Raw genomic sequence first — 27,236 nt, 5'->3', positions numbered from 1 at the left:
CAAACAGGAAGTCCATGATCCAGTTATACAGACGTCCCCCAATGAACGCCAGGGTTGGTAATTTACCTGTCTTATATCAGCTCACTTGTGCTGAGGTGGTAGGGCTGGAAGTATTCAAGGTGTGTCCTTAAAAACCAATGTGCCAATTTCAATCAGCACTACTGGTGATATTAAAGACGCACCAAAAGCTGGTCTCAGTGTCACGCTCTGACCATAGAGGGCCCTCTGGGTTCTCTATGGTGTAATAGGTCAGAGCATGACTAGGGGGGGTTTCTAGTTATTATAGTTCTATGTTGGTGTGTGAGTATGGTTCCCAATTGGAGGCAGCTGAATATCGTTGCCTCTAATTGGGGATCATACTTAGTGTGTCCCTTTTTCCCACCTGCGTGGTGGGATATTGTTTGTATGATTGCCTATGTGCACTACGTATTGCACGTTCGTTAATTCTTCGTTTTTTGAAGTTTCAAGTAATAAATATGTGGAACTCTACTCACGCTGCGCCTTGGTCCGATTATTTATATAACGATCGTGACACTCAGTGGTAACGCAATAGGTTATGGCATCGACTTTGCCAGCAGAGGCGCACAGTATCCTAATCAGTAGCCTATAACCAATACTTGATTAAAATATCACACGCAGCAACAAAAAAAAAGCCAACAGACAGTTTTTTTCTTTATATTGAACATTATTTTTCTCCATGCAGCTTGTGTGGACTCATTGGGCCTACGTGTTTGTTATAACTAGGCCTATTGTAGGACTGTATACTATTCAGTACATGAATAGGACAAACACCCATGCGCATCTCCAAGGCATTCTTAACTCAAATACTTCTGCTAAGTATCAGAACTCAGGATAAGACCCAGATGCAGACAGCTAGAATCACAGATGTTTATTGACTGAAACGGGGGGCAGGCAAAAGACAGGTGGAGGGTAGGCCGAGGTCCGTAATCCTTGGCAGAGTCAGTAAGGCACAGAATGGCAGGCAGGCTCGGGGGCAGGCCGAGGTTCGTAATCGGGTCAGAGTCAGGCAGGTACAGAACGGCAGGCACGCTCATGATCAGGGCAGCCAGAATGGTCAGAACCGGGGAAACTAGGAAACAGAAACTTGAGAAAATAGGAAGACTGGAAAGCACACTGGTAAGACAAGACGAACTGGCAAGAGACAAACAGCGAACACAGGTATAAATGCACAGGGGATAATGGGGAAGATGGGCGACACCTGGAGGGGGGTGGAGACAAGCACAAAGACAGATGAAACCGATCAGGGTGTGACACTAAGTTGAACTCAAATTCAAATCGAGAGACTGAAAAATAGCTTCTATCTCAAGGCCATCAGACTGTTAAACAGCCATCACTAACACAGAGAGGCTGCTGCCTACAAGCAGACTTGAAATCATTGGCCACTTTAATAAATTGATCACTAGTCACTTTAATAATGCCACTTTAATAATGTTTACATATCTTGCATTACTCATCCCATATGTATATACTCTATTTCATACCATCTATTGCATCTTGCCTATGCTGCTCGTTCATTGCTCGTCCATATATTTATATGTATATATCCTTATTCCATCCCTTTACTTAGATGTGTGTGTATTAGGTAGTTGTTGTGGAATTGATAGACTACTTGTTAGATATTGCTGCACTGTCGGAACTACATGTCCAAGCATTTCGCTACACTCGCAATAACATCTGCTAACCATGTGTATGTGACCAATCGAATTTGATTTGATTTTGAAATCACGCAGTTCAACAATTGCCCAGTAGGTGGGGATGAGACCGCGCTGAGACAGGCGCACCTCAACTGTCGCATCACCTTTTCAAGGAAATGTTGTAGGCTAACCAGGGGTTGTCATGTATGTCAATCTATTTTATGAAGAGATAAGGAAGTGACTTTCAGGCTTTTCATCATAGGATGTCCTTGGCGCTGTCATGGAGTAAACGCGAGAAGAACCTGAGTGGACTATCACCTGTGGATTCATTTGAACGGCAGCACTGTTTTCAGCATAAACCGAAGTCAGACGGAAGTTTTCTATTGACAGTTTGAGAGATGAGATGAGGCTCACCCATATAAAACTTGGATGTATTCTGGCTTGTGCTTTTCTTTCTCTAACCTGGTTTACCGCTCATAATGGAAATGGTAAGGTGTCGCACGTCACACTGTTCTGTTTACATTATGATGTATTAGGCTACAAACTTTTTTCAAAAGGTAAAACCTTGTACATTACTGAACTCACTTTTCTATTGTTTTCAAATGGTAATACTGGAAGCTAAATACGTGATAAATTGAAAATGATAAACTGGGTGGTTCGAGCCCTGAATGCTGAATATTTGACAGCCGTGGTAGGACAAAACATGTATTTTTACTGCTCCAATTACGTTGGTTACCAGTTGTGTTATATGGCCAATATACCACGGCTAAGGGCTGTGTCCAGGCACTCCGCGATGCATTGTGCATAAGAACAGTCCTTAGGCGTGGTATTTTGGCCATATACCACACCCCCTCATGTCTTATTTCTTAATTATACAATGGGTGGGTCTAATCCTGAATGCTGATTGGTTAAAACTGCATTCCAGCCGGTGTCTATTCCACAAGTTACCACAGGCTAAATCTATGATGTTAAAATGCCTATTTACTCTGTTCCATCTGACTGCGCAATCCGCTGTCTCATCAGCCCAGCCAGGCAATATAAAGAGCATCTAGACATTATCTCACATTTCTTTTAGACTAACATTTAGTTAACAACAGCAGAGATTTGTATAAACCTTGCTGTCAGTCTCTCCGACATTTGCAACATTGTTTCAATATTCAAATTCGATCTCCAGGATGAGACAGATAGGCAGGCAGCGTTTCTTAGCCAATCGAAATCATAAATTGTCTGGCATCATTTTTATGGATATATACAAATTGAAAAAAGGTCAAACGAAAGAAGTGCAGCTAGTTTGCAGTCTTTTCAGCTTCAGTTTGAAGTGATTGTGTTAGCTGTGTTGTTGGCTAGCTCCTCTGAACAACAGTGTCCTGACAAGTGAGCACATTTTCTATGCCAAGAAAAATTGCCCCTCATCAAATCAAATTTTATCGGTCCCATACACGTGTTTAGCAGATGTTATTGCGGGTGTAGCGAAATGCTAGTGCTTCTAGTTCCGACAGTGCAGCAATTTCTAATAAGTAATATCTAACAATTTCACAAAAAATATCTAATACACACAAATCTAAGTAAAGGAATGTAATTAAGAATATATAAATACATGGATGAGCAATGTCAGAGTGGCATAGACTAAGATACAGTAGAATAGTATAGAATACAGTATATACATATTAGAAGAGTAATGCAGGATATATAAACATTATTAAAGTGAATAGTGTTCTATTATTAAAGTGGCCAGTGATTTCAAGTCTGTGTATGTAGGCAGAAGCCTCTCTGTGCTAGTGATGGCTATTTAACAGTCTGATGGCCTTGAGATAGAAGCTGCTTTTCTCTCGGTCCCAGCTTTGATGCAGCTGTACTGACCTCGCCTTCTGGATGATAGTGGGGTGAACAGGCAGTGGCTCGGGTGATTGTTGTCCCTTGATGATCTTTTTGGCCTTCCTGTGACATCGGGTGCTGTAGGTGTCCTGGAGGGCAGGTAGTTTGCCCCCGGTGATGTGTTGTGCAGACCACACCACCCTCTGGAGAGTCCTGCGGTTGTGGGCAGTGCAGTTGCCATACCAGGCGGGGATACAGCCCGACAGGATGCTCTCAATTGTGCATCTGTAAAAGTTTGTGAGGGTTTTAGGTGACAAGCCAAATTTCTTCAGCCTCCTGAGGTTGAAGAGGTGATGTTGTGCTTTCTTCACCTCACTGTCTGTGTGTGTGGACCATTTGGTAGTCAGTGATTTGTACGCCGATGAATTTAAAACTTTCCACCTTCTCCACTGCTGTCCCGTCGATGTGGATGGGGGGGGGGTGCTCCCTCTGCTGTTTCCTGAAGTCAATGATCATCTCCTTTGTTTTGTTTACGTTGAGTGAGAGGTTATTTTCCTGACATCACACTCCCAGAGCCCTAACTCATTGTTATGGATGTATCCAAATAAATGTCACTAGAAAACAGCTAAAACTAATGCAAAATCAGCTACTTTGCTGTTATTCTCGCTGGACTTTTTGACGTGACTGTAAGTTAGCCGTAGTTGGCTTGTTAACAAGCAAGGGATAAGAACGTTGCCAGCCAGTATGAGACTGAATGACTGGGTCGCGTCTCTGGCAACCAAACCGATAGAACGAACGACCAACTGGCTTGAGTAGCAACCCTAGATTTTTGTCGGGACCATATCTTGTGGAAGGATGAAATAGTATGAATAAATAACATTTTTATGAAAATATGTAAATCATTATTTGAATGTTGGTAAGCCATTGTATGAAAGTGATTATGCCCTCGAAGCCTTTGTTTGGAGGATATATTGGCACGGTTTGCCAATATAACAACAGCCGTGCCATTATATCCACCAAACACCGGCTTCTCGGGCATTATCACTTAATTGTAAATTGGGTCGTTCAAGTCCTGAATGCTGATTGGCTGACAGCCATGGTATATCAGAACGTATACCACGGGTATGACAAAACATTTATTTTTACCGCTCTAATTACGTTGGTATCCAGTTTATAATAGCAATAAGGCACCTTGGGTAGTTTGTGGTATATGGCCAATATACCGCGGCTAAGTGCTGTGTCCCGGCACTCCTTATTGCGTTGTGCATAAGAACAGCCCTTAGCCGTGGTATATTAGCCATATACCACACCTCCTCGGGCCTTATTGCTTAGTTAATCATATAGGTCTACCTAGAATTTGAATGGTTCTCATCTAGATGTATTGCCATGATTCTGCAACACCAGGCGCCGCGTTTATAAACATTGTATAAGTACAAAATATACCCCAAAATGTGCGTGCGCAAGTTTTAATGCAAAAGTTGGCATTTATTAAAAAAACTATTTTAATGTGAGAAGGTGTTCACCTCCCTGCAAACCGTAGACCATGTGTAAACACAGCTGTTAGTGATTGAAATCATTTTTGTATTGCAAGCTGGCAAGTAAATAAAAAAAAATAAAAAAACGAAAAACATATATTAACAATGCAGCCATTAGTGAGAAAAGCGACAATCTGTTTTTTATTTTTGGAATATAAAATAATTAGACATAGGAATCTTTTTTTCTATTTTATTTTCATAACCAATGCAGAATATATTCTCACCTTTTCTGGCCATGATGTTCCCCAAGCACCCATACAACAAATAACCATGCGCATCTCTCATTGGACCTAGTAGCCTGGTAAATAGATAGGCTATATGTATTTCAAGTTTTGCAATATCATAGGCAGCATGGTTTATAATACCGGTATAACAGTCTAATTTAAGAGCTGATATTTTATATTGAAGTATGCCTATGTATCAAGCATACTATTTACCAAGAGAGTTTTCATCTAGATTTTTCCTAGTTGTCTATTTACCACCACAAACCGATGCTGGCACTAAGACCGCATTCAACAAGCTGTAAAGGCCATAAGCAAACAAGAAAATGCACATCCAGAGGCGGCGCGTCTCTTGGCCGGTGATTTTAATGCAGGGAAACTGAAATCCGTTACCAGTATTTCACATGTGCAACTAGAGGCATCAAAATTATAGATCACCTTTACTCCACACACAGAAATGCATACAAGGCTCTCCCTTTGGCAAATCTGACCATAGCTTTATCCTCCTGATTCCAGTTTACAAGCAACAACTCAAAAAGGAAGTACCAGTGACGGAAGTGGTCCGATGATGCTAAGCTACAGGACTGTTTTGTTCCGGGATTCATCCGATAACATTGAGGCGTTTGCCACATCATTCACCGGCTTCTTTCATAAGTGCTTTGACGACGTCTTTCCCACAGTGACCGTACGTTTATATCCCAACAAGAAGCCATGGATTACAGGCAATATCCACACTGAGCTATTGGCTAAAACTGCCGCTTTCAAGGAGTGGACACTTATGCGGAAGCTTAGAAGAAATCCCTCTACGACCTCCGACAAGCCATCAAACAGGCAAAGTGGCAATACAGGACAAAGGTGGACTCCTACTACACCGGCTCTGACACTCGGTGGATGTGCGCAAGCGAAATGCCTTGTATGCTCGCTTCAAGGCAAGCAACACTGAACCATTGTTTACGGGGACGCATACTTGGAGCATGCGCTGACCAGCTGGAAAGTGTCTTCACTGACCTTTTCAACCTCCCACTGACCCAGTCTGTAATACCTACGTGTTTCAAGCAGACCACCATAGTCCCTGTGCCCAAGATAACCTGTCTAAATGACTATTGCCCAATAGCACTCACATCTGTAGCCATAAAATGCTTTGAAAGGCTGGTCACAACTCACATCAACACCATCATCCCAGACACCCTGAACCCACTCCAATTTGCATAACACCCCAACAGATCCACAGATGACACAATCTCCATTGCTCGCCACACTGCCCTCTCCCACTTGGACAAGAGGAACACTTATGTGAGAATGCTGTTCATCGACTACAGCTCTGCGTTCAACACCATAGTGCCCTCCAAGCTCATCACTAGGCTCAGGACTGTGGGACTGAACACCTCCCTCGACAGCTGGATCCTGGACTTCTTTAAGTTTAGTGGTGTGGCAGTGTGGTGCCAGGACAACAAGCGCTGCCTCAACGTCAGCAAGACAAAGGAGCTGATTATGGACTACAGGAAATGGAGGTCTGAGCACATCCCCATCCACATCGACGGGGCTGTAGTGGAGCGGGTAGAGAGCTTCAAGTTCCTCCGTGTCCACATCACTTAGAAATGAACATGGTCCATACACAACACAGTCATGAAGAAGGCACGACAAATTCTTCTTCCCCCTCTGGGCTGAAATAAATTGGCATGGGCCCTCAGATCCTCTTGACTGACTGCATCACCGCTTGTTATGGCAACTGCAAGGCACCCGACCGTAAGGCGCTACAGAGGGTAGTGCGTACGGCCCAGTACATCACTGGTGCCCGAGCTCCCTGCCATCCAGGACATCTATACCAGGTGGTGTCAAAGGAAGGCACTAAAAATTGTCAAAGACTCCAGCCACCCAAGTCAGACTTTTCTCGCTGCCACCACATGGCAAGTGGTACTGATGCACCAAGTCTGGAACCAACAGGACCCTGAACAGCTTCTACCCCCAAGCCATCAGACTGCTAAATAGTTAACCAAATAGCTGCCCGAATTTGCACTAACTCTTTTGACTCATCACATATGCTGCTGCTACTGTTTATTATCAACCCTGTTGCCTAGTCACTTTACTCCTACCTATATGTAAACATCTACCTCAATTACCTCTTACCCCATACACATCGACCCGGTCCTTGAACCATGTGTACTGTATAGCCAAGTTATCGTTACTCATTGTGTATTTATTCCTTGAGTTATTATTTCTCCATTATTTTTCTATTTCTCTCTGCATTGTTGGGAAGGATCTGTAAGTTAGCATTTGACTGTTAGTCTACACCGGTTGTTTTACGAAGCATGTGACATCCAATTTCACAGATTTTGATTCAATGACTTAAAAACCACTAGCGTGTGAGTTCCTTGTTGTCTGGGGGAACACCATTCCTTTTCTGCTTCAGACAAGTAACCCAGTAACTAAAACACAGGGTTTGTTCTTTGAGGAACTATGTGGTATGAATGGGGTTGTCATGGAAATCACAGCAGTGGAACGGGACTATGGGAAGATTAGCCTATACCTTTTGCTGTCCTGCACCCAACTACTCAATATATTTGCAAATTTAATGTCAATGGAGCTTTTTCAAATACATACTTTCAAAGATTGACTTGTAACTGTTATACTCTCTCTATCTCTTCTTATCTCTTTCTGTCACTCAACTGTATGGGTGCGTGTGTGTGTGTGTGTGTGTGTGCCTGTCGGTATGTGTACACGCGTGCGTGTATGTGTAGATGAGGATGAACCCTCCCACCACCCAGATATGATCCAGCTGTATGAACGTCTGCTGGCTGCAGAGTTCAGGGGGGAGCTGCTGTCCAGGGAGCTCAGCAGTGTTCTGACCAGCCTGAGGAACCTCACCACGCCTAACAACAAGTCCTCCACTAATACCCCAGGTGAGGGGACAGAGTTATCATGTTATCATCAGCGTACAGTCGCATCGCAGGTGATAGTACAGCCATCCCACTGGGCACGCACAGGTTGAAACAACGTTGTTTCCACGTCATTTTAATTAAATGACGATGAACCAACAAAATTTACAGTACCAGGCAAAAGTTTGGACACATCTACTCATTCCAAGGTTTTTCTTTATATTTACCATCTTCTACATTGTGGAATAATAGTGAAGACATCAAAACTATGAAATAACACATATGAAATCATGTAGTAACCAAAAAAGTGTTAAAGAAATCAAAATATATATATATTTTTTTAGATTCTTCTTGCCATTTTCTCAACCAGCTTTTTTATGTATTTATAAAAAAAATTATTGAACCTTTTATTTAATTACGGAAGTCAGTTAAGAACAAATTCTTATTTACAATGACGGCCTACCAAAAGGCAAAAGGCCTCCTGCGGGGACGTGGGCCTGGGATTAAAAAAATAAATACAACAATTTAACAAGGCAGCAACACATGACAACACAGCATGGTAGCAACACAACATGACAACAACATGGTAGCAACACAACATGGTAGCAGCACAAAAACATGGTACAAACATTATTGGGCAAAGTCAACAGAACAAAGGTCAAGAAGGTAGAGACAACAATACATCATACAAAGCAGCCACCACTGTCAGTAAGAGTGTCCATGATTGAGTCTTTGAATGAAGAGATTGAGATAAAACTGTCCAGTCTGAGTGCTTGTTGCAGCTCGTTCCAGTCGTTAGCTGCAGCGAACTGAAAAGACGAGCGACCCAGAGATGTGTGTGCTTTGGGGAACTTTAACAGAATGTGACTGGCAGAACGGGTGTTGTATGTGGAGAATGAGGGCTGCATTAGATATCTCAGATAGGCGGGAGTGAGGCCTAAGAGGGCTTTATAAATAAGCATCATCCAGTGGGTCTTGCGACGGGTATACAGAGATGACCAGTTTACAGAGGAGTATAGAGTGCAGTGATGTGTCCTATAAGGAGCATTGGTGGCAAATCTGATGGCCGAATGGTAAAGAATATCTAGCCTCTCGAGAGCACCCTTACCTGCCAATCTATAAATTATATCTCCGTAATCTAGCATGGGTAGGATGGTTATCTGAATCAGGGTTAGTTTGGCAGCTGGGGTGAAAGAGGAGCGATTACGATAGAGGAAACCAAGTCTAGATTTAATATGTGCTGAGAGAAGGACAGTGCATCCTCTAGCCATCCCAAGTACTTGTATGTGGTGACTACCTGAAGCGCTAAACCCTCAGAGGTAGTAATCATACTGGTGGGGAGAGGGGGCATTCCTCTTACCAAACCACATGACCTTTGTTTTGGAGGTGTTCAGAACAAGGTTAAGGGCAGAGAAAGCTTGTTGGACACTAAGAAAGCTTTGTTGTAGAGCATTTAACACAAAATCAGGGGAGGGGCCAGCTGAGTATAAGACTGTATCATCTGCATATAAATGGATGAGAGAGCTTCCTACTGCCTGAGCTATGTTGTTGATGTAAATTGAGAAGAGCGCGGGGCCTAGGATTGAGCCTTGGGGTACTCCCTTGGTGACAGGCAGTAGGGCACTCTTTGAGAGGGGTAGTTAGCAAACCAGGCCAAAGACCCCTCAGACACCAATACTCCTTACTCACAAGAATTGAATGGTTCATGCGGTAGTCACCTGGAATGCATTTCAATTAGCAGGTGTGCCTTGTTAAAAGTTAAATTGTGGAATTTATTTTCTTCTTGAGCCAGTCAGTTGTGTTGTGACAAAGTAGGGTTGGTATACAGAACATAGGGCCATCTATTTTGTAAAAGGCCATATTATGGTAAGAACAGCTCAAATAAGCTAAGAGAAACAACAGTCCCTCATTACTTTTAGACATGAAGGTCAGTCAATCCGGAAAATGTCAAGAACTTTGAAGGTTTCTTCAAGTGCAGTCACATAAAGCAAGAAGCGCTATGATGAAGCTGGCTCTCATGAGGACCGCCACAGGAAAGGAAGACCGGGTTATCAAATTTGACCACAATGTCTGACCCAATGCCTCTCACGTTTGGGGGTCTTTTAAAGACCATACATGGGGGATATTTAGGTCAGTGTCAATAATATACCAGTGCTTTCTGATAATGTTCTTAAATATATTCCCCAATGGTGAATTCCAAGAGCTCTTCCTGAGTCCCTGTATAGATCAGGAAAATATCATCCAAATATATCCGAATGAGGAGAATATTGGGGAGAAATGGGTTACGGTCTGGATTCAGCACCACCTGTACCACAAACATTTCTAGATACAGGTTAGCATAATTAGGAGCCATAGTGCTCCCCATCGCTGTCCCTTTGGTCTGGAAGAAAAAGTCTCCTCTGAAGAGAAAATAGTTGGAGGTTAGTACCAGTTCAGTCCACAATACAACTGGTGCTGGGGAGAGCATTAAGGGGACGTTCATTAAGGTAGAACTTGAGGGCCTTAGATCTTAATGGATACATGCTTTTGATCAATGATGGTATCTTCCCGATTTCTCGTTGTCTCTCTCTCTCTCTCACCCCCTCTCTCACCCCCTCTCGCTGAACTTTTGAGAAGTCAAGATAAAACTGTAAGCAGTGTCAACAAAGCTAAATGAATTACCTCTCTCCACACTAAGTACTGCTGTAATATAAAGGATTGATTGTTTTATGTCTGACCGTTACTTGTGTGTTTGGTTTGGTTTCTGGTGGCGTGGAGTGTAGAAGGACGGATAAAGAGAAATCTCAGTCTGCTGTCCTCCAGACTGCCCAACGCCTACCTCTACCTGCCCCACCTACGGGACCACCCAGACAGCCTGATTCCTAACGTGGTCCTGGGACAAGGCCGAACTGGAGGTGAGCGACGAGTCATGTAAAAATGTCTCTGGGTAAACGTGTCCTCTTTGACAAACCAGAGGGGTGTTAAAGTGAGAGGCTACAAAGCTTGGTGTGGTTTGCTAGTGTCAGTCTGTACTGTAGCCCGCAGCCTGTAACCCCTATCCTGCCACCTCACCCACCCTGCTCAGTGTTGACTTTATTCCAGTGAATGATTTACTTTAGCGTGTGTGTGTGTGTGTGTGTGTGTGTGTGTGTGTGTGTGTGTGTGTGTGTGTGTGTGTGTGTGTGTGTGTGTGTGTGTGTGTGTGTGTGTGTGTGTGTGTGTGTGTGTGTGTGTGTGTGTGTGTGTGTGTCAGTGTCCCTGGTATTGGGGATCCCTACAGTGAAACGTCAGAAGCAGAGCTACCTGGTAAACACCCTGAACTCCCTCCTCTACGACCTTTCACCTTCTGAACGGAACGACACCGTCATCATCGTCTTTGTTGCCGAGGTAACTTGCTCAGATACCCTGATAGGGGCGTATAGAAACACATGGGATGGTCTTAGCCAATCAAACTGCTTTTAAAACAAAACACTTGACAGTAACAGTAGGCCCACATCATGTCACTTAAAGTGTCTTTTTTAGATGGTTATCATAAAAATAATTAACTTTTTAGATGGGGTAATGTAGCTTGAGGTGGTAAGACTACGGTCTGGTCTCTGCCTCGGGTCAAATCGACCTATTGTTATTAACGCAGAGTATCGACTGATTATGATGAAAAAAATGTAGTGATTCATTTTCAAGGAAAGACCTGCTAAACCTGTTGTGTGACCGTGCCTTTCAGAAGCCTAGGTACAGTATGTATGTTATAACACTACACACCTAAACTACAGGAATGGACGAGCACATTACGAGAAATGCCTGTTCTAGATTTCCAGTTAAGTAACTCATTCTAAAGACCTCAGATCAAACTATATAGCCCAAACCAGATGTCTATCTAAGCACATGGCTCTTCTTTAGCCCTCATATTCAAATTTGTACTTTGAAGCCCGTTGCAGTGCTTTTTTTCCATTATTTTTCTAATCAGGGACTGATTTAGACCTGGCACACCAATTCATTACCAGGTTGAACAGGAGCAGTAGTCTGGAACTCGTAGGGTAGGATTTGAATACAGGGCAAGTCAGTTAAAAACAAATTCTTATTTTCAATGACAGCCTTGGAACAGTGGGTTAACTGCCTTGTTCAAGGGCAGAACAACAGATTTGTACCTTGTCAGCTCGGGGATTTGAACTTGCAACCTTCCGGTTACTAGCCCAACGCTCTTACCACTAGGCTGCCCTGCTACCCCTTTTGAGCTAAGTCCTGTGATGGACAGGCGTGTATGATAAAATCAACAGTACCAAACCAAAGATATGAATCTGTTTTAATGCAATCAATTTACTGTGCCTTTAGAAAGTATTTTCACACCCATTGAATTTTTAACATTTTGTTGTGTTACATCCTGAATTTAAAATGGATTAATTTCAGATTCTGTGTCACTGGCCTAGACACAATTTGATTAAAAATGAAAAGCTGAAATGTCTTGAGTCAATAAGTATTCAACCGTTTTGTTATGGCAAGTCTAAATACGGTCAGGAGTACAAATTGCTTAACAAGTCACATATTAAGTTGCATGGCCTCACTCTGTGGATTAATAGTGTTTAACATTAAGTTTTAAATGACTACCTCATCTCTGTACCGCACACATACAATTATCTTTAAGGTCCCTCAGTCGTGCAGTGAATTTCAAACATGGATTCAACCACAAAGACCAGGGAGGTTTTCCAATGCCTTGCAAAGTAGAGCACCAATTGGTAGATGGGTGATTAAAATTTTTAAAAAGCAGACATTGAGTTTCCCTTTGAGCATGGTGAAGTTATTAATAACACTTTGGATGATGTGTCAATACACCCAGTCACTACAAAGATACAGGCGTCCTTCCTAACACAGTTGCCAGCGAGGAAGAAAACCGCTCATGGATTTCACCATAAGGCCAATGGTGACTGTGATAGGAGAAAACTGAGGATGGATAACCAACATTGTAGTTACTCCACAATACTAACCTAAATGACAGAGTGAAAAGGAGGCAGCCTGTACAGAATCAAAATATTCCAAAGCATGCATCCTGTTTGCAATAAGGCACTAAAGTAAAACTGCAAACCATTGATTCTACTGCACACACACACCCCTCTAGTAACATTACCTCATGTTTCATCTACATTGATTCTACTGCACACACACACCCCTCTAGTAACATTACCTCATGTTTCATCTACATTGATTCTACTGCACACACACACCCCTCTAGTAACATTACCTCATGTTTCATCTATATTGATTCTACTGCACACACACACCCCTCTAGTAACATTACCTCATGTTTCATCTACATTGATTCTACTGCACACACACACCCCTCTAGTAACATTACCTCATGTTTCATCTACATTGATTCTACTGCACACACACACCCCTCTAGTAACATTACCTCATGTTTCATCTACATTGATTCTACTGCACACACACACCCCTCTAGTAACATTACCTCATGTTTCATCTACATTGATTCTACTGCACACACACACCCCTCTAGTAACATTACCTCATGTTTCATCTACATTGATTCTACTGCACACACACACCCCTCTAGTAACATTACCTCATGTTTCATCTACATTGATTCTACTGCACACACACACCCCTCTAGTAACATTACCTCATGTTTCATCTACATTGATTCTACTGCACACACACACCCCTCTAGTAACATTACCTCATGTTTCATCTACATTGATTCTACTGCACACACACACCCCTCTAGTAACATTACCTCATGTTTCATCTACATTGATTCTACTGCACACACACACCCCTCTAGTAACATTACCTCATGTTTCATCTACATTGATTCTACTGCACACACACACCCCTCTAGTAACATTACCTCATGTTTCATCTACATTGATTCTACTGCACACACACACCCCTCTAGTAACATTACCTCATGTTTCATCTACATTGATTCTACTGCACACACACACCCCTCTAGTAACATTACCTCATGTTTCATCTACATTGATTCTACTGCACACACACACCCCTATAGTAACATTACCTCATGTTTCAGGTTTGCTTTCACTGGATTTCCCCTTCTCTCATTTATTTCCCCTTCTCTCTGTATCTTTATTTCAGACGGATGCAGAATACGTCAACAGTGTAGCAGAACTCCTAGAGAAGAAGTGAGAAGTTTTGGTAGTTTGTGATTGAAATTTGACTGTTGTTGGCTATGTTTTGTCATTTGACTGTTGTTGGCTATGTTTTGTCATTTGACTGTTGTTGGCTATGTTTTGTAGTTTAAAAATGTTTTGCTGTGTTTTTTGTAGTTTGACTGTGTTTTGTAGTTGGTGTGTTTCTTCACGGTGTTTTGTAGTTTACCTGTGGTTGTGTGTGGCTGTAGTTTTCCTAAGGATGTGCACTCAGGCCTGTTGGAGGTAGTGTCCCCTTCTCAGTACTTCTACCCCAACTTCAGCAGACTCAGGGAAACCTTCGGAGACTCCAAGGAGAGAGTCAAGTGAGAAACGGACTCATGCACAACCCAACACAGTCCAACACATACAGACACGTGGTCTTACAATCATGGAAACAAAAACAAAAAAATGAAATCGAAGTCTAACACGTCACATCATGTGCACCTGCAGTAAGTGGTTTGGGTTGTGGTTGTGGTTGTTTTCAGATGGCGCACAAAGCAGAACTTGGATTATAGCTTCCTGATGCTCTACGCCCAGGAGAAGGGAACCTATTATGTACAGGTGGGGTCAGAGTTCCACCTCTCTGATTGGCCAGTCAGTCTGAAATCATATTCATATATTAACACATCCTCATAAAAAAATGTGTGTTGTCAGTTGGAGGATGACATCGTGGCTAATCCTGGTTACTCTCAGACCATGAAAACATACGTCAGAAAGCTGGCCACCGATGACTGGATGTTCCTGGAGTTCTCTCAGCTCGGCTTCATCGGTGAGTCTATGCTCTTCTCTGAAAGTGTCTGTTCTCAGGGCTTCTGGAAAAGGAGGGCGTAGTTAGTAGTAAGGCAACTGTGGGAACTAAAGCAGATGAACACACCATTTATTTATTACCTTTATTTCATGAGGGAAGTTACTGAGAAAAACACACACTCACAGATGGGAGTATGTACACGTGTATGTGGATAAAATACACTCATGACTCTCCTTTCCGGGACAGATACAAGGCCCTCTCTTCGGCAAATCAGGTCACACACACCACCTGCTCCTCCCCACTTATAGGCAGAAACTTAATCAGGAAACACCCATGGTAAGGACTGTTCATCGTTGGTCTGACCAATCGGAATCTATGCTTCAAGACCGTTTTGATCACGCGGACTGGGAAGTGTACTGGGTCACCTCTGGGAATAGTATCGACGTATACACTGACTTAGTGACCGGGTTCATCAGGAAGTGCATAGAGGATGTTGTTCCTACTGTGACCATTATAACTTGGATAGATGGCAGCATGTTCCTACTGTGACCATTATAACTTGGATAGATGGCAGCATGTTCCTACTGTGACCATTATAACTTGGATAGATGGCAGCATGTTCCTACTGTGACCATTATAACTTGGATAGATGGCAGCATGTTCCTACTGTGACGATTAGAACAAAAACAGTGGATAGATGGCAGCATTCACACAAAGCATTAAAAAACGCGAATCACCACTTTTAACCACTTCAAGGTGACTGGGAACATGGACTTGTACAAACAGACCGGCTATGACCTCACTTTGGTTATTCTCCTCACAATGTCTTAAGTCATTTTACTTTATTTATTGTGTGTGTGTGTTTTATATCTTTATCAGGCAAGATGTTCCGAGCCCGTGATCTACCAATGATAGCAGAATTCTTTCTGATGTTCTACAAAGACAAGCCCATTGATTGGCTGTTGGACCACATCCTGTGGGTGAAGGCTTGTAACCCAGAAAAAGATGCTGTGAGTTGTGCACAACAAAAGAAAGTATTTTGCTCAAGAGAATAAAATGAAAGAGATTATAAAATGTAGAGTCCAAACTCGTCAAACTTGAGTTTGTGAGTGAACTATTCCTTTATTCAATTGAGAGTTGATGGGTTTTTCATATTTTGTCCCGTCCAGAAAGACTGCAACCTGCAGAAGGGCCTGCTCAAGCTGAGATATAAACCCTCTCTGTTTCAACATGTAGGCCTTCACTCCTCTCTGCCTGGGAAGCTACAGAAACTGAAAGTAAGCACTTTCTCCCTCTCTCTCTCTCTTAACCCTTCTCTCTCTCTCTCTCCCCCTCCCTCCCTCTTGTTCTACCCCCTCTCTGGTGTGTGTTTGTGCAGGATAAAGACATATAGTGGAAGTTATAATTAAAGTGTCTGTTTTGTCCAGGATAAGGACTTTGGAAAGGTGCCACTGTTCGCTGCCCACACTAACCCTCCTGCAGAGCTGAGCAGTAGTCTGAAGCACTACCAGCAGCACACCCTGGAGAGGGCCTACAAGGGCGAGGACTTCTTCTGGGGCTTGACCCCTACCGCCAAGGACTTCATACTGCTCAGCTTCCCACAGCCACGCACTGTCACCAGGTCAGTAGACACCACAGGTCCACAGGTTGCCGGTGACACCTCAATTGGGGAGGACGGGCTCATAGTAATGGCTGGAATGGTATCGAACAAATCAAACATGTTTTCCATGTGGTTGATACCACTCCGTTCCAGCCATTATTATGAGCTATCCTCCCCTCCGCAGCCTCCTGTGTTGGACACACACACACACACACACACACACAGGAATTAGAACTCCAACCACAGGTCACATTTGAAATATTGCCTACTTGACGCTGACTCCAGTTCCATCTGTGTACCTGCTTGTATAAAGGTTGTTGAACAGACTTTGTGGGTTGTCACTGTGGTTTCCCACTTGTCACAGTCATTATCAAGATGGAATCCAGATGGTCATGTTTGCCCTGCCCTAATACCACAGAGCAATGTTGTTTCCTAACCCTCTAGACCATGGGTGTCAAATTTGGCCCGCGGGGTAATTATATATGGCCCGCGAGACAATACCAAATTACTACTAGAGCTGACCCGCCGGTATTATACAGCGCATTCACCGCTAATACTACGAATCCCATAATGCTCTGCTGTTGTTTTCGCGCGCCAATCAGGACAGGACCCAGAAACGCCCTCTCCTCTGTGACAGTAGTCATAGCAACATAGACGCTACAACTGTCAGCGCGCTATCCCTTCCCAAAAATGGCGAAAAGAAAGGCAGAAAACAGGAGCTTATCTGTTTACATATGTAAAAGACAAACCTGTTTGTCTTGTTTGTGGAGTCAACGTGGCTGTAAGTAAGGAGTACAACATTAGACGACACTATGAAACGAAACACCATGACAAATACAAGGACCTGGACATGACTCAAAGGAGCCAGAAAGTAGAGGAGATGAAAAGAAGTTTGGTTTCACAACAGAATATGTTCAAAAAAGCCACATCACAAAGTGAGGCTGCTGTAAAGGCTAGTTATATAGTGGCAGCAGAGATCGCAAAATCAGCCCGGCCCTTTAATGAGGGAGAGTTCGTGAAAAAGTGCATGATGAAAGTTTGTGACCTCGTATGCCCAGAGAAAAAGCAAGCATTTTCAAACGTGAGCCTAAGCAGGAACACAGTAGCTGATCGCACATGTGATCTTGCCACCAATCTGTATGACCAGCTGATGGAAAAGGGAAAAGATTTCGTTGCGTTCTCCCTCGCTGTGGATGAGAGCTGCGACGCATCTGATACTGCTCAGCTGTCAGTCTTCATCCGTGGAGTGGACTCAAATCTGTGTGTTACGGAGGAGCTATTGGGATTCAAATCAATGCATGGCACAACCACAGGAAAGGAAATCTTTGAGGAGGTTTCCAAATGTGTAACTGAAATAAAGCTGCCGTGGGATAAACTCGTTGGATTAACGACAGATGGTGCGCCAGCGATGTGCGGTAAAAAGAGTGGACTGGTGGGCATGGTTCGGGAGAAGATGCGGGAAGAGAACTGTGCAGGTGAGCTAACTGTTTACCACTGCATCATACATCAGGAATCACTGTGTGCCAAAGCCCTAAAGATGGAACATGGTATGACCACAGTAACACAGGTAGTTAACTTTATAAGAGCCAAAGGTCTGAATCACCGCCAGTTTAAATTTTTTCTAGAGGAGTGTGGTTCGGAATACGCAGACGTGCCGTATCACACAGAGGTGAGATGGCTAAGCAGAGGAAAAGTACTGAACAGATGTTTCGAGCTGCGTGAGGAAATATGTCAATTCCTGGAAACCAAAGGGAAGGATACAGCAGAGCTCCGGGAGCAAAAGTTTCTGTGTGAGCTGGCCTTTCTCTGTGACATCTCGATGCGCTGAACCTGCAGCTTCAGGGGCGGGGGCGCATCATCATAGACATGTACGCTGCAGTGAGGGCCTTTAAAACTAAACTGTGCCTGTGGGAGAATCAGATGCTGCAAGGAAACCCTTGCCATTTTCCCTGCTGCCAAACCATAAAAGCGCAGATCTCTACCGCCGTGTTCCCATGCGCACAGTTTGCTGAAAAACTCAGTGTTCTCGCCGCTGAGTTTAGCCGGCGATTTGCCGACTTCGATGTCCAGAAATGTAGGTTTGAACTGCTGAGTAATCCCTTCGCAGTTGATGTGGAAAATGCACCAACCAACATCCAAATGGAGCTGATTGAACTCCAGTGCAACGACACGCTGAAGTCAAAGTATGATGCTGTGGGCGCCGCACAGTTTCCACGGTTCATCCCTGACACAATGCCTCAGCTCCGCACCCAAGCTGCTCAGATGCTCTCCATGTTCGGCAGCACTTATCTATGCGAGCAACTTTTCTCCTCGATGAAGATGACCAAAACAACTCACAGGAGACGTCTGACTGATGAACACCTTCGCTCGATACTGAGGATTTCTTCAGCTCAGAGCCTGAGCCCAGACATTGATGAACTAGCATCCAAGAAGAGATGCCAGGTATCTGGCTTGGGCACATCAGATTAGATCAGTGTGCAATAATTAATGTTTTCTTTGTGCACTTTTTCTTGCTACAAGGTTGATTGGTTGATTGATTTATTATCATATTATTTGCCAGTGGAAAAAGTTTATTTTGGTATTTAAATCAGAAGGCTGCAAATAGAAAAGAGGCATACGATTTTTATTTACATTTTATTTATTTAATAAATGAATGCCATTGATGTGTTTTTTCATTTGAAATTCGATTTTGCATGTCTCCACTATTAAATTATATATTGTCTGGTAATAAGCGATGCTTGTTCCATATTCAATGTTAAAGCAAAACTTGTTTGGGTCCATATTAAAAGGTTCATTTGTTCAATGTTGGCCCGCGACTTTGTTCAGGTTTTACATTTTGGCCCACTGGGTATTTGAGTTTGACACCCCTGCTCTAGACTAACACGTTTGGCCGTGTGTGATCGTCATCAACATACTGTGATTAGACACACAGTGAGTCTCTTCATGAGCATGTTCAAAGGCAGCAGCATACCACCCTGTATCCCACCGCTGGCTTGCTTCTGAAGCTAAGCAGGGTTGGTCCTGGTCAGTCCCTGGATGGGAGACCTGATGCTGCTGGAAGTGGTGTTGGAAGGCCAGTAAGAGGCACCCTTTCCTCTGGTCTAACAAAAAAAAGAAATCCCAGGGCAGTGATGGGAGACATTGCCCTGTGTAGGGTGCTATCTTTCGGATGGGACGTTAAACAGGTGTCCTGACTCTCTGTGGACACTAAAGATCCCATGGCACTTATCATAAGAGTAGGGGTGTTAACCCTGGTGTCCTGGCTAAATTCCTAATCTGGCCCTCAAAATCATGTTCACTTAATCATCCCCAGTTTACAATTGGCTCATTCATCTCCCCTGTAACTATTCCCCAGGTTGTTGCCGTAAATGAGAATGTGTTCTCAGTTAATTTACCTGGTAAAATAAGGGATAAATAAAACAATAGAGATTAAGGTAATGACTTGACATTTAAAAGGGGCGACTTAGCGTAAAGCTCTCCACTTCATTGTGATGATTTAAAGCACGAGAGGGATATTCTCTGTTGGCCAAACCAACTGGTAATAAATAGGTGATTCTGTCTCTCCAGGTACCTGTTTCGCAGTGGAAACATCGAGAACAACGGAGACCAGTTTTATAACACCAGTGTGGCGGTGCTCCCTAGTGATGTGAGTGCCACGGAGGTCACACTAACTGCCAACAGTGTTTGTGTGTGTGTGTGTGCGAGTGTGTGTCATGGAGCTGGTCTAAGAGACTCTGGCTCCCAGGTGTTAGGTCCTGGAGACTAAGTAACAAGGTGAGAGGAAACGCCAACCACGACATGCTATCTGCTAACACGCTGAAGGCCTGTGTGTGTAACCGGAATTTCCAGGTGAACAAAAAGGAGAGCAGTCATTGATTAAATTCAGTACGACACTCCCAGAACAGAAGCATAGAAAATGTCTAACAGCCTCTTGGAGACAGGCCCTTTATATCCTAATCAGACTGTACCAGAATGTTCTGTAAACATCAGCCCGGGAGGCTGCTACGGAATCACACAGTGTTCATAGTGTCATCAATAGAATAATAATCAGTGTGTCCTTAGTACCTTCAGTAGCTCTGATGTCAATCACTATCAACAGATATGAGAACAAACCATAACGCTCAGTAACTAGTCTAGGCACCGTCAACCCACACACAAATTAGTGTCACAAATAGAGCATGGGAAATCATGTATAAAAGTGCTAAGCACTGTGTTAATTACTCTTAACTGAATGTGAACTTTATTCATCTTAAATATTCCCATTAGTAATCTTAATGTAAACCTATGCAATCGCCGTATGCCTTTGGAGGACAATATACAGTAATGCTAGTAGATACAGGTCGTGTCACAAAGTGCTAGGGTTATATTGGATGTGTTCCATAGACCTCTGTTCACATTGTGGTTGTGTGGCTATTTCAATGGAAAGTATGCTAATTCAATGACTGTACTCCCTAGAACTTTGTCTTTCTTAATGGTTGTTTTCCATAGAACTATGCAATTGTTGCAGATCTAGTCCATATTTCAGTGATTATGGACATTGATTTTGCATTCTCAAGCTCTGCTGAATGTGATCTGAGATAGTGAAGAAAATACACTGTAACCAATGTTCCCTCTAATCTTTTTCAGCACCGAGCAAATTTCAGGTCTGCTCAGCGCAAATGTGAAAATGGTGAAAATTCAGTGCAACATCCAGCGCGCGTTTACTCTGAACACTGAGGCTCTACCCGCTTTAAGTTAGTTTTAACAGTTGTCAAGTAGGCTACTGTGACTATTTGATCATAATGTAGGCCTATCAGAGTGGCCTACCATCAAAAACAATTTGTTCTACAATTTTAACATGGAAATAGCTGTTCTATCATTCAGCCTACAGTAGCGGCTAATGTGTGGTGTTCAATGTTGGCCTACATTCCATGAGACTTAAAACAAAAACATGCAGGTCTTGACATCCTTCAGACAAGGTGACTGAACATGTTGTTGTGTTGTTTGATGCAAGAAACCACTTTACTAAATAAAATGCATTATTATTCCCATAGCATTATTAAAGAGAATCAGATAAATTATGCTACCCTCTGCCTATTGGCTTATTCAAGCCTGTCTGAAAATACAACACTGCCCCTTTAAGACCAAAAAAAATGCTCTTTATCTGACTCGCTTTTCAGATGTCGCTTTTCAGATGTCTAGATGTCTAGAAATGTACATGTTTTGGGCACTAGTAGAAAGCAGTCACTCCCCTATTGCTGACTACAAATTATCTATAACTGGGCTAATAACTCACTAACTATCAAAGGATATGAACAAAATGTGCAACGTGGCTACGTGCAGCTCTAGCTTTGATCCCAAAACAAGCGCATCTATTCACGACCGCTCATGCTGTAAACACAGTCCAGTTCAAAGTAAATGGCACAGATCCATTTATGGCAATGGTCTAATTGCATATAGGCCTACTGCAACTCTGATTTGTTTATTCCACACCGGTCTGTGTAGAGTACAGGCTGAGTAGTGCGTGTCAATGCAATAGAATCCTACGCCGATGTGTTCTGCCTATAACAAAATCTTTTGAATAGGTAGTTTTGTTTCGGTATGTTGCATTGAAAGTGGCTAATATTGCGTTGATTCGATCACAATTGCCACAGTAAAAGGAAACATTAATAGTGTTAACAGGGAAAACTCTAGAACATTGGTCACCAACCTTTTCTGAGTCAAGATCACTTTGAATAAAAATGCAAGCTGTGATCTACCGCTCTTTTTTTTAACATTACTTAAAAAAATAGAAGCCTATGCAGCATTATCCGTACAGTAGCAATGAGGTTTGTGCAGTAAGCTTTAGGCACAATACATTATCACCGCATATTGGCTTTGCTTGAATTGTCCTGCCAATGCATTGTTGTTCGGGACATTTAAAAAAAATTATATTTCAAAACTTGAGGTAGGCTACAGTATATGATCACACTGGTAATAGATTCGTTGTTGTATTACTTGTGAAGCACAGCTGAGTGAGCATACATTTAAATAATTTGCTTTTTATTTTAATGTGCTGATGGTGCCTGGATCTGATGGTCAGTCTCAGCGGAGGTAGAGAGCAGCAGACTGAGGGTTCGGCTCTCAACAGCCCTCTGCTCTCCCTTTCCTCCACTGACACTGACCAAAAAGGGACACTGTCTTCCAGCTGATGGCAAAACTCGAGTCACACCGCATTATTTCTGCCTCATGCACAAATTCATGTTGTTACTAATAATAACAACGCTAATAATAACTAATAATAACAACAACGCAAGCCTATAGATACACTTTCCTATTCATTTATTACGGCTGCAGTGCTTGTTGTAGCGCTGAGTGGAAATAGCAAGAACACTCATTTTATGGCTTATAAAAGTGTTAACTACAAATTGTTGACAGTGCTCAGTAAGAACTTAAACATGAACTCAGTCATAAAAACAGCATCTCTTAGCTGTGTTCGTTGACAGTCTCTCTCTAGTCAGGGTTTAAAACGTTTTGAAATCTCACTGTATCAACTTTACTGTAGCTTTCTTTTATGCCTGCTACGTTACTGCAGACAGACATAGTCATCTGAGCCATCCGATTGGCCAGAGGTACAGTGCCTTGCAAAAGTATTCATCCCCCTTGCCGTTTTTCCTATTTTGTTGCATTCAACCAGTAATTTAAATGGATTTTTATTTGGATTTCATATGATGGACATACACAAAATAGTCCAAATTGGTGAAGTGAAATTAAAAAAAGAACTTGTTTCAAAAAATTCAAAAAGGAAAAGTGGTGCGTGCATATGTATTCACCCCCTTTGCTATGAAGCCCCTAAATAAGATCTGGTGCGACCAATTACCTTCAGAAGTCACATAATTAGTTAGATTGCACACAGGTGGACTTTATTTAAGTGTCATATGATCTGTCACATGATCTCAGTACATATACACCTGTTCTGAAAGGCCCCAGAGTCTGCAACACCACTAAGCAAGCGGCACCATGAAGACCAAGGAGCTCTCCAAGTCAGGGACAAAGTTGTGGAGAAGTACAGATCAGGGTTGGGTTATAAAAAAATATCAGAAACTTTGAACATCCCACAGAGCACCATTAAATCCATTATTAAAAAATGGAAAGAATATGGCACCACAACAAACCTGCCAAGAGAGGACCGCCCACCAAAACCGGGTAAGGAGGGCATTAATCAGAGAGAAAACAAAGAGACCAAAGATAACCCTGAAAGAGCTGCAAAGCTCCACAGCGGAGATTGGAGTATCTGTCCATAAGACCACTTTAAGCCGTACACTCCACCGAGCTGGGCTTTATGGAAGAGTGGCCAGAGAAAAGCCATTGCTTAAAGAAAAAAATAAGCAAACACGTTTGGTGTTCGCCAAATATATGGAAGAAGGTACTCTGGTCAGATAATACTAAAATTGAGCTCTTTGGCCATCAAGGAAAATGCTATGTCTGGCGCAAACCCAACACCTCTCATCACCCCGAGAACCTTATCCCTATGGGGATGTTGTTCATCAGCAGGGACTGGGAAACTGGTCAGAATTGAAGGAATGATGGATGGCGCTAAATACAGGGAAATTCTTGAGGAAAACCTGCTTCAGTCTTCCAAAGACTTGAGACTGGGACGGAGGTTCACCTTCCATCAGGACAATGACCCTAAGCATACTGCTAAAGCAACACTCAAGTGGTTTAAGGGGAAACATTTAAATGTCTTGGAATGGCCTAGTCAAAGCCCAGACCTCAGTCCAATTGAGAATCTGTGGTATGACTTAAAGATTGCTGTACACCAGCGGAACCTTCCAACTTGAAGGAGCTGGAGCAGTTTTGCTTGAAGAATGGGCAAAAACCCCAGTGGCTGGATTTGCCAAGCTAATAAAGACATACCCCAAGAGACTTGCAGCTGTAATTGCTGCAAAAGGTGTCTCTACAAAGTATTGACTTTTGGGGGGGTGAATAGTTATGCACGCTCAAGTTTTCAGTTTTTTTGTCTTATTTCTTGTTTGTTTCACAATAAAAAATATTTGTAATCTTCAAAGTGGTAGGCATGTTGTGTAAATCAAATGATACAACCCCCCCCAAAATTATTTTAATTCCAGGTTGTAAGGCAACAAAATATGAAAAATGCCAAGGGGGTGAATACTTTCGCAAGCCACTAACTCAATAGTGCACTTGATTTGCTCTCAGGGCCCACCGGGAAGGCAGAGTTCAGACACATGAAATAGTTCAAAATGGAAACAGGTAGTGGTGCGCAGGGCAGCTGAATCGGGTGCACCTATCACCAACAGCCCGAGACGAAAAAAACAAAATAAGAACATAAGGCTTTATTGTTGAGTTTTTTACAGAATTGTTTGGCGATCGACCGGTTGGTGACCACTGCTCTTGAAAGTTGAGTGAAGTTCAATCTCGTGCTTCTCTCTGTGGGCTGATATTCTCGAGGGAACTGAGCAGCAATCTCTGGGCTACTGCAAGCGTGTGCAGTTTAGAGGGAACATTTATTATAACATGGTGTAACGTGTGTTTTTCCTCTCCAGAGCTCAGTGAGAGACAGACTGGTGGGTGGCCAGTCTCCTCAATACAAAGGATCTTATGGAGGCTTCATAGTGATTGGTACATGAGTTTCAATATTCTATATCATTACAAGAACAGGAGTTTTTACTGAACATATGACGTGACCAGGAAAAACTATTTAGGGCCCAGAATAAGGGGAAAAACTCCCATCTCATATTATTACCCAAACACTTGTCAGAGGCAGACACAGCTCCATCAAAGTGTTGTTCTGTGTATCAGGATGATTCTGAATCATAGAAATACAATGACTAGAATGATCACTCCCCTTCAAGTCAAGGTACCATGATGTGTGGATCAGCAGCCATAATGAGTGTACCAACGGGCTATGTCCCACTGTGGGCTGTTTTGTACATGACTGGTTATACTGTTATAATATACTGTATATTCTGCCAGGTTGTTCAGAATAATGCTACATTCAGGTAACTGATATGTTTTAAATGTTTGAGTCATGTTTGTAGGTTGTTTTGTGGATGGAGTGGCTGAGGGACAGATAGACGCACAGATGCAGCCCATCTCTGCATTACGTCTACTGGTACATAGCGACTCTGACATGTGGGTCCTGCTCAGCGAGGTGAGCTGTGTGTGTGTGTGTGTGTGTGTGTGTGTGTGTGTGTGTGTGTGTGTGTGTGTGTGTGTGTGTGTGTGTGTGTGTGTGTGTGTGTGTGTGTGTGTGTGTGTGTGTGTGTGTGTGTGTGGAAGTGACAGGAAATAGTTTTAGTTTTATTAGTCAGTCTCAATGATTGAATAGATTTAAAGGTGTTTTGAAACCGCTTCTAGGTGCTCCACTGAAAGAGGAAGAGGACTTGTTCCACTAGAAAAACATGTCACATTCCTACCTAGTTCCCTCTCTAAACTTAGAGGCGACTCTGTGAACTTATTCACAATAACAATAAGTGTCCTTGGTACCTTCAGTAGCTCTGACGTCAACCGCTATCAACAGATATGAGAACAAACCATTACATTCAGTAACTAGTCTAGTGACCACCCGTACACAAATGAGTGTCACCAGTAGAGCATGGGAAATCACGTTATTACAGAATGGGAAAACATAAATATGTTAAGCATTCATTATGTTCATTAGTAATAACTTGGGGGGGATTAGGGATGCGTACAAGAGTGTGTCTGTACTTATGTAATGAGTGATGACAGTTTGAATTGAACACACTGCAGGATTACATCAGCTAAGGTTTGCTTAACGCTCATGCTTCCCTCTCTGTCTGTCAGATATTTATTCAACTTTAAGGGGAAGAGATAGGAGAAACCTTGGAGGGCATGCGCTGCTCGCCTGTAACTCCACACCTGGATGAACAGTGACCTCTATTGGACATAGACAGTCAATGCAGTTCCTCCAATCACCTCATCTGCTACTGTATGGAAGCACACACACACTGTGGATGTTCTCTTTATGCACAACGGAGAATTGTTCAACCTTAGACTATAATGTGAATCTGGAGGAGAAAGTGTGTTTTTCTGTTGCTAAATGAGTTTGTCAATCAACTTGAGCACTTCTACATTTGTGGAAGACTTTATACTGGGCACCAGCTTTCAGCTGTGGCTTTAGTCTCAGTTCTCTAGAGGGAAAACATGATTAACATGTACAGGGCTATGATAGTGTAAGAACGATAGGTTCAGTGAGAGGTGAATGGATTGATACCCTCGGTGAGTAATGGATGCAATGTACTGTGTTGTGTGTAAGAAAAAATATGAACCGATGCAATTGTTTGTATTAGTGTATTATTGACACTGTTTGAGCAAGTGTGCGTGAGTTCATGTCTCTGGCCAAAATGCTGTAGATCAGGTTCATTCCTCAAGTAGCTTTTTTGCCATAGGTGGATTTCTATGTAAATCTTCTGTTGTGTTTCTGGTACTGAACTGCTAGTTTCAATGGGGATCACTGGAGAGCAGCCACTCCACGTGTATATACAGTACATGTGTGTTACTATGTGCTGTAAATAAAGAACAAACATGAAAGCATTCTTGAATGTGTATAACAATTGAACTGCTTGGCAAATTCTAATTTTTTCCCAACCCTTACAGTAGATAGAAAACACAGGTTACCTCTACTCTCTACAAACAAGAACATT

At 42.7% G+C, this 27,236-nt stretch overlaps 1 protein-coding gene across 1 annotated transcript; it reads left to right on the top strand.

Annotated features, from left to right (window-relative positions):
• The first annotated feature begins 1,828 nt into the window (after positions 1 to 1,828).
• On the top strand, positions 1,829 to 27,147 carry LOC115172262 (alpha-1,3-mannosyl-glycoprotein 4-beta-N-acetylglucosaminyltransferase B). The gene is made up of 15 exons (XM_029729539.1): positions 1,829 to 2,143; positions 7,965 to 8,126; positions 10,865 to 10,996; positions 11,335 to 11,468; positions 14,190 to 14,236; positions 14,455 to 14,568; positions 14,731 to 14,806; positions 14,900 to 15,014; positions 15,873 to 16,003; positions 16,163 to 16,270; positions 16,421 to 16,614; positions 20,161 to 20,239; positions 25,116 to 25,191; positions 25,611 to 25,723; positions 26,377 to 27,147. Exons 1-15 carry the CDS (start codon positions 2,059 to 2,061, stop codon positions 26,392 to 26,394), a joined length of 1,584 nt encoding a protein of 527 aa, XP_029585399.1. The 5' UTR covers positions 1,829 to 2,058; the 3' UTR covers positions 26,395 to 27,147.
• Positions 27,148 to 27,236: the final 89 nt, after the last annotated feature.

This window comes from Salmo trutta, chromosome 3 (genome assembly GCF_901001165.1).
Source record: "Salmo trutta chromosome 3, fSalTru1.1, whole genome shotgun sequence".
Classification (NCBI taxonomy): domain Eukaryota; kingdom Metazoa; phylum Chordata; class Actinopteri; order Salmoniformes; family Salmonidae; genus Salmo; species Salmo trutta.
The sequence above is the reverse complement of the archived record's forward strand: the minus strand, read 5'-3'. Positions and strand labels throughout refer to the sequence as shown.